The sequence below is a fragment of the Antedon mediterranea genome, chromosome 5 (genome assembly GCF_964355755.1).
Source record: "Antedon mediterranea chromosome 5, ecAntMedi1.1, whole genome shotgun sequence".
Classification (NCBI taxonomy): Eukaryota; Metazoa; Echinodermata; class Crinoidea; order Comatulida; family Antedonidae; genus Antedon; species Antedon mediterranea.
The window spans coordinates 735831-749968 of record NC_092674.1 but is presented as its reverse complement, the minus strand read 5'-3'; the positions used below and the strand labels follow the sequence as shown (position 1 = coordinate 749968).

The following is a 14138-nucleotide window of genomic DNA, read 5'->3' as shown; positions in this document are numbered from 1 at the left end:
ATTATATGCATACAAAAACTGTACATCTTAAAATACAAAAATGGATGCCACTTATAAGTTACAACATGCCTAGTGTATTCATATCTTTTAAAATATATTTAAACTGAATCCAGGGATTCTGGCATACAGGTTTTTTAAGTTCAGTTTTAATTTTAATTATGTATATGACGTACACAGCTATTGAATACAATTGGTTTTTTAATTGACATTTACTTCCTAACAGGAGTTCTTTGAACGAGCTACTGCTGTTATCTAGCTTTTTAAATATATTGTCAATTTTTTCCCATAGTATTTGATTACGTCTACAATAATAAAACATATGTTTTTCGTCTTCAATGACTCCACAATTGTTACATATGTTATTATTTTTCAGTTTCCAGTTATACAGTTTTAGATTTGTAGGTACAACTCTATTTAGTAATTTGTAATTCAATTGGGCGAATTTCTTAATTTTTTCGTTTTTCACTTTTCTTTTCCAGACATCACACCACTTGATATCTTCATTAAATATGTTATTCCATTTAAGTATGCTTTTCGGGGGAATAAAAACATTATTAACAAAGTTAGAATAAACATCTTTTGTTGTCATCTTAATTATATTGTTGATATTGTATTCCAGATTCACATTCATATATTGGTTCATATTTGGCATATTATGTTTAATTATACTTAACCACTTTTTTGGAATAGCTCTGGTTAGAGAAACATATTCAGCTATCCAGTTTTTCTTAGTACGTAATTGTTTAATTATTTCTATAGGTTTCATTAGACGATTGAAAATAATTATATCTCCAATTTGATTAAAACCTGCATCTATCCAGTTCTTAAAGAATAGTGGTTTGTTTCTACATTTAATATCATTATTACCCCATAAGTTTTGCTTTATCACTTCTTCATACTCGTTAATTGTACCTTCATTATTCATATTATTAAATTCAACACAACACTTTAGAACATTATAATAAAAAGATGGTATATTATCTAAGCCCATGTTATTTTGAAAATTGATAATTGACATACTTAAAATTAGTTGTTCGGTTCCAAATTTGTTAAAATAGTATAGTGGTAAGATTTTCCATCTTACGTGTTTTCTACACAGTAATTTTCTTGCCCATATCATTTTCAGAGAGTTTATGTGTAATGCGAAATCATGCATGCCTATGCCCCCTTTAATCATTTTACCGATTAAAGTTTTTCTTTTTATTTTTTCTGTTTTTCCATTCCATAAAAAGTTATATATCAATTTATTTATTTTAAAAATAACATCATCTGGTACATCAATTATACATGCATTGTATGTTAGTTTAGACAAAGCTAAACTTTTTAAAATGGTAACTTTGCCAAAAAAGGTTAGGTTTCTTCCTTTCCATCTATGAGTAGCATTTCTAAGTTTGCCACCTTACTATCCCAATTTAATTCACTGCATTTGTTCTCATTATATCCCACATAAATACCCAAAATCTTAATTGGTTCATTAACCCAATTTAGACTGCATGGTTTTTGAATTTTGTTTACATTTTTGCCAATCCATATAGCGTTGGTTTTTTTTTAATTTAAAGTCATACCAGACACTTTACCAAACTTGTTAACAATGTTTAAACCAATCTCTATACTTTTTTCATTTCCCATAAAGAGTACAGTGTCATCTGCCAGCTGCGCAATGCGAACTTCCTCACCATTATCATTGTTAGGTAAAGATATTCCTTTATAGCATTTATCTTTTCTTATATTACACGCCATAATTTCTACTACTAAAATAAAGAGTAACGCCGACAATGGGCAACCCTGTCTTATTCCGCATTCCATTTCAAAACTTTCTGATATCCAACCATTATTAACAATAACACATTCAGATTTACTATAAATTGTATTTACCCATTTTAAAAAGGAGTCTCCAAAATTAAATTTTTTTAGTACCTTAAACATAAAATCTCTATTTACAAAATCAAATGCTTTTCTAAAATCAAGGAATAGAATAGCTCCTTCGATTTGTTCTTCTGCTGTATAATACAGAATATCATTAATTAGACGGACGTTTTCTCCAGCGAATCGTCCTTTAATGTACCCCTTTTGGTCATTGTCAACTACATTTTCAATTACTTTATGAAGTCTCATACATAGAATTTGAGTTAAAATTTTGTAGTCTGTATTTAATAAAGTGATAGGACGCCAGTTTTCAAGCAATTTTTTATCACCTTTTTTGTATAATAGGCTTACAATACCACGTTTCTGTGTAGAACTCATTTCATTGTTAAAATAACATGCATTTAGAGCGTCACAAACAATGTGTTTAATGTCATCCCAGAGATGTAAATAAAACTCAACGGTCAAGCCATCACATCCGGGAGTTTTATTTAATTTGATTTTTTTAATTGCATTGGTACATTCATTTATTGTGACAATACCTTCACATATCCCCTTTTCTTTTTCAGTTAAACTCGTTACATTTGATTTATCTAGGTAAGTGTTTATTTTTTTAAGGGGTATACCCTTATTTGCATATAGATGCCTATAAAATCTAACTTCCTCACAAAGGATTTCCTTTGTCTTCGTTAGTACTCTACCCTTCTCGTTTTGTAAACATTTGATTTGGTTTTTTTTCCCCTTATTTTTTTCCTGACTAAGACAATATTTAGTGCTACGTTCGCCCTCTTCGATCCATTTTACTCTAGAACGTATGCACCTTTTGTTTCATTATCATAAATATTTTCCAGCTTTTTTGTTTTTTTTTGCAATTTTTGCTTCTATGCTCTCATTGGCAGTACAATCATTTTTTAATAAAGTCACCAGAAATGTTATTACATTGGTTAAACTACCTAACTACTGAAAAAAAGTCTTCCTGGTTTTTATGGCAAATTTTTGAAAAATTTTGTATTTGACCATATTAGGGAAATTCATGCTTTTTCGTCTTGATTTCTGTTACAAATATTTGATGTACAATTAACCAGATATTATATTTAAAATTCATGCCTGTATAGCTTTAAAAGTCTCAGTTACAAAGTACAAGAATTAATTGATTGACATTAATTGCCGGTTAAAATTATTAATAGAAATGACGATCCTATTTAGGCATGATCCCTCCTTTTTTATTATAAGAGTTGAGTAGGCTATACGTCCTTAATTTAAAAATCCTTGAGGGAGAGAGAGCTTGATCTCATCCCAAATACATTAAATGCAAACAATTCATATATTGTCATCTCATCGAATTTTTAAAAAAGATTTTTAATTACAGTCTCGATTTTTAAATTATTGGAAAAAAAAACCCCTTTTTTAGTGTTAGGCCTACTGTTATATAATATGAAATTGCTCCTAAAAAGCAACAAGCATGAGCATCTTGCATGTGTACGTTTACGTCACTTCACGACGATTATTTCGCAATGGTATTTTGTTATTATTTACGTGAATTTGTCTCCTCCTCCATTCCAACAAATTACATTACACAATAACACAATTTGGAATGATGAATTGCAAAATAAATCTGGACTTTTTTTTTAATAGACCATGACTCTACCACCGATGTATTGCGAAATACTAACTTTGGTCATAATGTGTTGACCAATCAAAATCCTTGTTCTTATGTCGACAAAGGGAGGGAATAACGTAGCCAGATCCCATTCTTCACTCTACATAACATTCCGCCCATTATATAAGTATATTAATATTGTTTAAACCAGCATGAATTTAAAAAAGAATATCAGTAAAATATTGTTTTCTTAATTTTGATGGTTAGAAATAAATTTATGAGAATTTTGATTTGCTAACTGTGGACATAAACTTTGAACTAAAAAGTAGTGCTGTGAAATAGGCGTAGGAGCATTAATTTAAACGTTGAGTTGTAAGGCGCCGGTCATGTAAGGTCTTTTCCGCGCAGTTTACGCAGAATACAATGTCAAGCGATGATAGAGGGTAAGAATTTTGCTATTTCTTCATTCACAGATATTTTATTTTTTATTTTAAATGATATGTTGGTTTCTTTATTGTTTTAGTAACATGTCTAAGTATTTTTTATGTAGAAATATTGTTTTTAATGTCTTTTAATCCGTACAATATGAACCGGTACTGTCTGCCTGCCTGAGTTCTCATTCATTTTCACCGTTTCACACACGTGCTTGTGTCGGTGGTGAGGATGGAATCGATAAAAAATGTGGTCGGTTTTAGTTCTTAGAAAACTAAAAATTCTCCATTGTAAATATTTGTTAACATTTTACAATAATTTATATTGTAATTCATATGAAACTGCTGTTTTAAGCCTATATAGGCTATTATTTTAATTATTATTTCGTGTATAAACGTGTTCAATAAATTTTATTGCATGGCAGCCATTTTGCAATTCAAATTTCTTGGTTCTTCATTCTTTGATTTCTGTTGTCCGTTCAAAGTTAAATTAATAATACTCACACTGGAATTGGCCTAAATGGTAGGCTCAATATATAATCTTGAAAAATAAAAGGAATAATAATTAATTGGCATAGGTAGGCCTATTTATTTATTCACAAACCTTTGTTGTGCTTAACAATTGTTGGAATCGTAAATTGTAACATTTTTTTTCTCAACAGAAAATGTTTATACTTTTTCATTTAAATAGTTAACGTAAATTAAAGTTGATGAAGGACTGTTGGTTCAGTAATAATAACTCAATCAATGCTCATAACGTTATAGTCCCAATCGAATGTGCCAATATCACATGTGGAAAGTGTGCCTATAGTATGCTTTAGGGGCCTTTACAGTACAGTCTTTTTTGCGATCAAAACAATTTTCTAATTTTTTTTATTCATTCATTTAATTTTAGGCCAAATAAAAAAACATACTTGTTAAGCGTCACCGCCCGCTCCTCATTATCCAGCCGCCTCTCTTTTTATTTTTATTTTTTTTTTACCGATATACAACGGAAAGTTCAGCGGCCCGACCCAGCTCCAGAGTAGGGCTCGAAATTCACGCTAGCAAACTAGCATTTTGCTAGTAGATTCTTCATAATTGCTATTTGAAAATTTCAAAACTAGCAAATGTTTGTTAGGCTAGTGTAATTTTTGAAAAAATACATACTTTTTAGCTTAGACAACGCTAGCCGCCGATCGCTCTATGTCGACAACGGCAAATTGGTGAAAACAATTGTTTCATTTACACGCCGCCGATTTACGTAAAGGAAACGCGAATAGCACCGTGAATCATGTAATGTGGTAAACAGCAAGCTTTTTCCCCAACACATTAAATCATGTGCATTTAGTACGTCGCTGAGGATTACATCATCAGTCACGTGATTACAGAATACGCGATTATCAATTTAGGGATTTAACGAAATAAATATTTTGCCTACACAGTGGTCGAAGCGCGTTTTTTTATAGGTTCGTAAATAGGAAACACCCCATACATAATGGACTCTACCAATTTTGTTTACGATGATCTCGCGCTCGAGATCGGCACACCACGAGGTCCTGTTGGGCGATGGGTTTCCATACACTTTTTGCATCACAACTTTAAATACTGATTTACACAGCAATTGGCAAAGGATTCATCAAAGAAGAATGAATACGTTGAATAAAAATTCACTTAAGAAATGCCGTAAGCTGTTTTCAAACTATAAATCAGCCCACTATTTAGTATTATTGAGACCAAATCATGCTTCTCGCGATAGGGAATTTCCTGGATAGATGAGTCGAGCGAGAGACGGCGGATGGCCGATGAGTGAGGTTGGGGTAGCACCTTGGACGGATTAGTTAGCCTAAGGCCTACAATTTCGCTTGGTGGCAATTAAATTTAATGTTTTAATTACGTCTGGATATAAACAATACAAAACTCAATTTTGTCATAAGCAATAATATTTCATACATAGTCAATTTTGTTCTGTTTCGCATTTTAAAAGTTTGACGTTTCGTCCTAAAAAAGTGGGGCAAAACGTCCACCGCGCAAAAATATACCTCTATAAAAAGTAAAAAAAAAAAAAAAAAACCGTCCCCCCGCCCCTGAAAATTTATGAAGGTGTGACGCTTAACAAGTATATTTTTTTATTTGGCCTTACGGTAAATTTTTAATGCACATGGTGGCCTGAAAACGCTAGAGATATTTCTGTTGGTTTCACTTCCCTGCACAACATTGTTGGTCATCAATCAAAGATGTCTTCCGTTTTGTGAAAACGCAGTCATTGGTTATACAATTTTATTTATTCAACTTTGTTGTGTAACAGCTCCAACCCAACATCTGTCCTACAGAAGTACAGCTGACTTGAATTAGCCCTCCTTTTTAAATCTTGATTTATTTGTCGTTTATTATAGTCAAACCCAGGACAATGGTCCAAATGATAAAGAAAGAGAGAGAGACAGAGAGCAGGATGGAGGCTCTGACCCACCAGGCATGGATCCTGGTGTCATTGAGGTAATTATCAATGAATATTTAATTATCATTATCATGGAGTAATAATAGGGTTACCGAGAGTTGACTCCATTGTTACTGCCACGATTCAACTCCGCGTACGTTACCATGCGCGCTATGTCATTGACGCGATTATTTGTCCATTGGTAAACACATTTTTATGTAATATTATTCTGAAAATAATTGAACTGTAAACATAATTCTTTTGAGTATTTATTTATTTACATATCATTCCATAAGATCAACTATTTTTTATCGTCATTATATTCAACCAAACATGTAAAAAATGTGGTTAAAATCAGGGCATCATTTATAAGGAGCGCCTGCGCGACCGCGCTCCTCCGCGCTCCTCAACAGGCTTTGAGGAGAGCAATTTATCGCGCTCCTTAATTTTCAAAATAGAGCCTAGATTTTGACAGTGTTGATTTTTCTGTCAAGAGGCCTAAAAACACGTGGATTTTTAAAAGTTAAAACCAATCTAGGCCTAGGCCTATAAGCTAAGTTATAAAGCTACAAGCCTAATGGCAGTCCCTCGTTTTTAAGGATCGCGAGCGCGATCGCAATCAACAACTTTCGAAAAGGAGAGCAATTCATCGCGCTCCATCTCACAGTGCGAGGTACCAACAAAGGGGATTCCCCTGCCTGCGCGCATTCAAGGGCGAGTTTACTTCATCGCCTCATAGTGCAACCAGTACGGTGTCATAGAAACACCTCCTTTACAGGAAGATCATGTCCCAACCAATAATTTTTCCCTTTATGTTTTTATGGAACGAGTTAATAAAATATATTTAATTTTAAAAGGAAACATTAATATAGGAGGCCTAAATATAATGTTTATTATTTAAAAAAGCTTAGCTGCTGGTTGCTTTAATTATGTCATTTTGAAGATGGATTATTTCTTCAAAAGTTCTAACCAATTTTGGTCACTCAAATCCTCCTCAAAACACGTGCTGATGTGTGACGTCAGCATCTTCTAGAAGCTCTCTCAGCCCTCCCCTATTGTGCGTGCGCCCATGTGTGACACATGTAAACACGATCAAATATCTTTCTTAATTATTTTAAAATGACACTTTGTAACTTATTATCAATATTTTAATGGCTGTTGCATGTTAGAATTGTATAATTTATGAATTGCAGGTAAATACTTTTCAGGTTTTCTGTCTGATTTCTAGGCCAACAAGCTAGGCTAGAAAAGGTAGGCTAAAGAAAGGCATATAGTTGGCCAGGACAGGATTCTCCAGGCTCCTGAAACCCAATCTACCCAGGCCATAAAAAAAAAATTGGCTTGAGTTTTTTGTACTGTAGAATAATACGATCCCCACGGAAAATATTGTGTGTAAAGGTGGGTGTGGGGGATTTTAGGGGAGAGGTACAGTATACATTTGTTGTGCCCGGGGGGGGGGGGGGGGGTTATCCCCTGTCGGGCAAAAAAATGTGTACAAAAAATTAATAAGGGCCAGCCATTTTTAATAAGGGCGACCATCCTTCAACTTCAACATAAATATTTGAGGAGAGCGATTTAAAATTTTTGCAAGGAGAGCGAATTGCTCTCCTCGGTGATTTGAGGAGAGCGATTTGTTGCTCTCCTGGGTTTTGCATACGTGATGCCCTGTAAAATATCGTACTGTCTGGCGCGTATGACCATACGCGGTAAATTGTTTACTCAAAAACCTTCGACGGTCCAGTGACCTAACCTATTCAACCTTGTTTTTGTAGTTGAGCCTCTCATGACCTGGGATTTGTTTGTCTTCCTACACCAAGATAATATAGTTCTACATGCCATGTGCTTTTTTCTCTGAGAAATATTTATTATAAGTGCCAAAAAAACGGTTTTTTCTCTATATGAAGCCTTTATTATTTAAATATTTTAGAGAAAAATCACACATACCATAAAGCAGGTCCATTTATTTCATTTTTTAAATAAAATTGTGAAAATTACGTGAGGCTCAACTACAAAACCACCATTTTGTGATATGATGTCATCGTAAGCCAATCAAAGCTGAGATTTCCAGCGATCGGCAGAGCTCACGGTTGAATGATTTTGGATCCTGGCTATTTGATTGGTGGACGCGAATCACCCACAGCGGAATGTTTTCTCTCGCGTGTACCGCGAAGTCACATGGTCTGTCTGTACTGATGTTACTACACAAATTTAGAGCAATGAATTTGTACGAATTCCGTTAAATAAACAACTTTATATATTTTGTAAACATTTAATAACATATTTTATTGATATTTCCAATGTTGATATACAAAATAAATTACTATAAAATGTAATTATTTGTAATTATTTTATCAAAAAACGGTGTGGTTCATACAATTGTCGACTGAGGGCGCAATTTGTTTACAACGTTCGTGGCCAAAAACGATCATTTTCGGAGATGTTTTAGACCTTATATTTCGAAAACTACAAGTCAGATTTTCGTAATTCTTTTATTGGAATATTGAAACAAAATACTAACATATAATGTTTAAATTGGTTGAAAAATAACAAATTTTAATTTTGCATCGTTATCCCTAGTAATAAAGAATAATTCTTTACTTCATGTTATTAATCTTGGCTGAGACAATGAATTCTATAATCCTTTTTAATAGTTGTTCATTAATTAACAGTATTTAGCAAGGTAAGATTCCAGTGAATATATTGGAGGAACAATTTATTGATTTTCCTTTAGACCAGTTACAAATTGGAAAACTTGATTAAATGCCAGTTGCTCATTGTGCCTTAAACTAAAAATTATTCTTTGTAACTTCTTCAAAAAGCACCCTGCATGAGTTACTTTGTAACAGTGAAATCAGGGACGTCAAGAAGAAGGAAAGTAAACCGGTTGTGTTTAATGGGTGAGGTGTTACTAGAAACAAGTGGTATTTATCTCAATCCACACAACCACAATCTTTGATATTTGTATTCTACCTATTATCTTTAATAAAAAAATCACCTATTCCTCTTAATTTGATTGGTTTATATTTTATAGTGTAATTGGGATGAGATAATAGAACACTTCGATGATATGGGTTTAACAGAAGACCTCCTTAGAGGCATTTATGCTTATGGCTTTGAAAGGCCATCTGCCATCCAGCAAAGAGCTATTATGCCATGCTGCAAAGGTAAGCACAGCTGCGGCTGTATTCTTGTAAATCAATATATGAAATGTTAACTTCTTCAAAAAGCACCTTGCATGAGTTACTCTGTAACAATGAAATCAGGGACGTCAAGAAGAAGGAAAGTAAACCGGTTGTGTTTAATGGGTGAGGTGTTACTAGAATCAAGTGGTATTTATCTCAATCCACACAACCACAATCTTTGATATTTGATCTAAAATTTAAGATTTAACTAGTCTTGTCGAATCATTTTATTTCTTTATTCAAATTCCAAACAATATAACAATAAAAAACAATGGTCAAACTTGTTTCCACTTATTATCAGAATGAATATTTTTGATTCATTAGGATTTGATGTGATTGCCCAAGCTCAATCTGGCACAGGAAAGACAGCCACATTTGCAATCTCAATCCTTCAACAAATTGATATCACTCTCATGCAGTGCCAGGCTTTGGTCCTTGCTCCAACCAGAGAGTTGGCCCAACAGGTACGTAGGCTGAATTGTTACTACATCACACAGTTAGAAACCTTGATTGTATCCCAACGTTGGCATCCAGTGAACTGGCCTTCACATGGCTCTGTCTCTGTGGTTCAAGGGAGCTCAGCTTAACAGCAATGAGGTACATTCCCATACACTACGTTGGAAATTAACTCTGTCCCGGATGCTTTGCATTGCTGTGGATGAGCTATTGCATATTCCTGCGCTTTCTCAGAGCTGTTGCGCAGCTGTCACTGAGGAGTCAAACCATGCGATAGTCAAAATGACATACAATGTACAGATCTTCCAATTATCAAATTATTCACTTGATGTATTCAATTTTGACTATGCTTTTTATTGTGTGTAGATTCAAAAGGTAATCATTGCATTGGGCGATTACATGAAGGCCAAGTGTCATGCCTGTATTGGTGGAACCAGTGTAGCTGATGACTCTGCTAGATGTAAGGCTGGTGTCCACGTAGTTGTAGGCACCCCAGGAAGAGTCAACGATATGATTTCTAGGAGGGCCCTAGGTAAGAGAGTAGTTTAAAAGAGTTAGCATACGATTTAGCAAATGTGTGGCACTCAAACATGTTGCAACGTTGACATCCAGTGAACTGGCCTTCACATGGCTCTGTCTTTGTGGTTCAAGGGAGCTCAGCTTAACGGCAATGAGGTACATTCCCATACACTACGTTGGAAATTAACTCTGTCCCGGATGCTTTGCATTGCTGTGGACAAGCTATTGCATATTCCTGCGCTTTCTCAGAGCTGTTACGCAGCTGTCACTGAGGAGTCAAACCATGCAATGGACACTTTTATTTGTTTATACATTTAAATTTTTGCAGTATTAGCAAAACTTTGCGGTAAGGCCTATTTACGCAGACGAGCGGTAACGGAAAACCGCGTAGCTTGTCCAACGTAGAATATGTTAATATCTTGAGCAAGAGCCGCCCATCCGCTCCGTAATGTGTGTAATGGTCATAAGAAATAGCATTGATTCTATATTTTTATTACTGATGCCGCTTGTCTGTGTGATTTGGCCTTTTCTGTTTATGAGCTGTTGTATATTCCTGTGCTCTCTGAAGAGCTGTTGTGCAGCTATGACAAGGAGACCAGCAATAAACAACATTACCTGCATCCATTTCTGTATTGAATAAGAATCGTTTTATAACCAATTTTGTTATTTATTCTTGTGAAATAAAGATCCAAGAAAAATTAAGATGTTTGTCTTGGACGAGGCCGATGAAATGTTGTCTCGCGGCTTCAAAGACCAGATTTATGACGTCTTCAAACTACTGCCAAATAAAGATTTACAGGTCGTATTGCTATCTGCAACAATGCCTGCTGAAGTTCTAGAAGTAACAACTAAGTTTATGCGTGATCCAATCAGGATCTTGGTGAAGAAAGAGGAGTTAACTCTAGAAGGAATTAAACAATTTTATGTTAGCGTTGAAAGAGAGGTTAGTATTTTCACGCAAGATAACAAATTAAAGAATAATCTTAAATTTCTGGTTGATTTTTAAAGATATATTTATCAATTCAATTCAATCCATCTTTTATTTTATCATTCATGTAAAAATTAAAATCAGAAAATCTTTAATACACTGCAGTTTCAATTATATAAACAATGTTTAAAACAATAGAAAAGTACAGATAATATTTAACAGTTGTAAAAATAATTTGTATTTACGCACGATGACAAATTATTTTCTTTTTTAGGAGTGGAAATTGGATACGCTATGTGATCTGTACGAGACGCTAACTATTACTCAAGCTGTTATATTTTGTAACACGAGAAGGAAAGTTGATTGGTTGGCTGGCAAAATGAAAAGCAGAGACTTCACCGTGTCTATGATGGTAAGGATTCTAAGTAAATATTTAAAAGTAGCCCAACGTTGACATCCAGTGAACTGGCCTTCACATGGCTCTGTCTCTGTGGTTCAAGGGAGCTCAGCTTAACAGCAATGAGGTACATTCCCATACACTACGTTGGAAATTAACTCTGTCCCGGATGCTTTGCATTGCTGTGGACGAGCTATTGCATATTCCTGCGCTTTCTCAGAGCTGTTACGCAGCTGTCACTGAGGAGTCAAACCATGCAATGGACATTTTAATGTTATGTATTTTGTGTATTATACCTGAACTTGTATGACTATATTCCTCCATAACAAGGAAGGCCAGATACTACAGACGGATACTGGTATGCAGAGAGAGAGAAACTGGCTGTCACGATAGTACATTATACACAACGTTTATTGTTGATATTAATTTTGTTTTACAGCATGGTGATATGGATCAGAAAGAGCGTGATGTGATCATGAAGGAATTCCGCTCCGGCTCCAGCCGAGTACTCATTACCACCGATCTGCTTGCGCGTGGTATTGACGTTCAACAAGTGTCCCTTGTTATAAATTATGATATCCCAACAAACCGGGAAAGTTATATTCATAGGTATGTCGATGGTTACTAATACTTATCATTTACATTGGATAGCTTTTTCTAAGCGACAACCTACTTAAATTCAATTCATTGTTCACATATGGGATGCGATTCCTTGCTGGACACCATTTTTGGTTGTTCCTAGGTCTAGACAACACATCAATTAACCTAGCTTGTTTCTAGACGATGCCTCAATTGACCTAGCTTGTTACTACTATCGGTCAAAAATTGAAGACTCTCTTTTAATGATCATATATACTAGTATACGTACCAGTACTTGACTTTGGTCACTGTAACCACATTGCACTTGTTTCTGGATTAGTTGATATTTTATATTGCTTTCCGAAATATATCTATAACCCTTCAATTGAATTCTTTTCAGAATCGGACGTGGTGGTCGATTTGGCCGTAAGGGCGTGGCTATAAATTTTGTTACTGAAGAACATAAACGTATGATGCACGACATTGAGCAATTCTACAGTACAGTCGTAGATGAGATGCCAATGAACGTCGCCGATCTGATTTAGAATTACGAGAACACGTGTGGCTCGCTATCTGATATTTGTCTAGGAGATAAAAAACGTTTACGAGGATTTTGCTATACCGCTGCTATATATACACAAGAAATATTGATGGCCGCTCTGTGATCTTTTAATTGAACCATATATTGGTATAAAATCCATTGTGGATGAAGTATTATCTACTGGACATATCTCGTTGAGAAAAGGAACTTCGGTTTCTTAAAGAAGCCACTCCAAGTGGCGCAGGGGGTGAATCCCCCTGCAACCACGCCGTTGTAGTTAAGTTACAAATTATATATAAAAGACTTTGTAGTATAGAGCGAGAGTTTGAGATCTATCACTTGTATTTAAATGTTAATTGGATATAAATTAGATTTTAGTGCTGAGGACAAATAACCTCGAAAATTAACTAATCTTTGTGAAACAATTTTTGCTTAAGGAAAAGGCGAAATGAACTTTTTCTTTGATATTGATATCTGTATTAATGACGTCGTGTGTACATTTTGTTGTAATTGTAAACGTAAAGAAAAACATGTGGTAATGTGGCCTTGTGAATTAATTGCAAGGCTAAACAAAGATGTTTTTTTCCATTTTGTGTTCGATATATTCCATGACTTTAAGAAACTCAAACGATTTACATATTTCAGAATTAAATTAAAATAAAAACTCAATTCTTTGTACTTTACACTTAAGTTTTTTTTTTACTGCATTCTCAGAGAGGAGACTAAAATTGTTATGCCTTCCAAATTTAGTCTTATTGTACTCCTTATTTATTTGAAATAAATAATTATGGAATATTTGCCAAACACTGTATTTTGGTTTGTCTATTTGTCCAATAAACAGGATAGAAATATACGTCGCTGCGTTACGTGTTTACAACGCAAGGACGTAAACGAAACAAGCGAGTTGAGTCGATTATTGTCCTATATTTTTATATAGAGCTGGGATCCGTTTGTAGCATGGGCTTTGACTGTCAACGACGTATTCTGTAAGGGCCTGTTTCTGCTGCAACTGCTCAAAATACGGTATAATATACGGTATTTTTTATACCGTATTTTTTAGTACCCCGTTTCTGCTAACAATACTTCTTGGGTGGTCGTGTTAAATTTCATCTTTTTTACCCCAAATGCCATTCATTTATTTGATCGATAATTAAAAGTCGCAATAAAGGAAGTTTTACGTCTCACTTTCAACAGCCTAGCCCTAGTGATAGAGATGTTGTGAGAGC

At 34.5% G+C, this 14138-nt stretch overlaps 1 protein-coding gene and 3 non-coding genes across 4 annotated transcripts; all 4 read left to right on the top strand.

Moving 5' to 3' along the window:
* Positions 1–3803: 3803 nt before the first annotated feature.
* On the top strand, positions 3804–13721 carry LOC140048737 (eukaryotic initiation factor 4A-I-like). The gene is made up of 9 exons (XM_072093516.1): positions 3804–3906; positions 6270–6369; positions 9342–9474; positions 9817–9956; positions 10315–10480; positions 11154–11410; positions 11670–11807; positions 12232–12401; positions 12772–13721. The coding sequence occupies exons 1-9, from the start codon at positions 3887–3889 to the stop codon at positions 12914–12916; spliced, it is 1269 nt and encodes a 422-aa protein (XP_071949617.1). The 5' UTR covers positions 3804–3886; the 3' UTR covers positions 12917–13721.
* Positions 10010–10231, top strand: LOC140050611 (small nucleolar RNA SNORA73 family). The gene has a single exon (XR_011845454.1). It is a non-coding gene; the product is annotated as a small nucleolar RNA SNORA73 family (small nucleolar RNA).
* Positions 10544–10765, top strand: LOC140050610 (small nucleolar RNA SNORA73 family). Its single transcript, XR_011845453.1, has one exon. It is a non-coding gene; the product is annotated as a small nucleolar RNA SNORA73 family (small nucleolar RNA).
* On the top strand, positions 11840–12061 carry LOC140050609 (small nucleolar RNA SNORA73 family). The gene has a single exon (XR_011845452.1). It is a non-coding gene; the product is annotated as a small nucleolar RNA SNORA73 family (small nucleolar RNA).
* Positions 13722–14138: the final 417 nt, after the last annotated feature.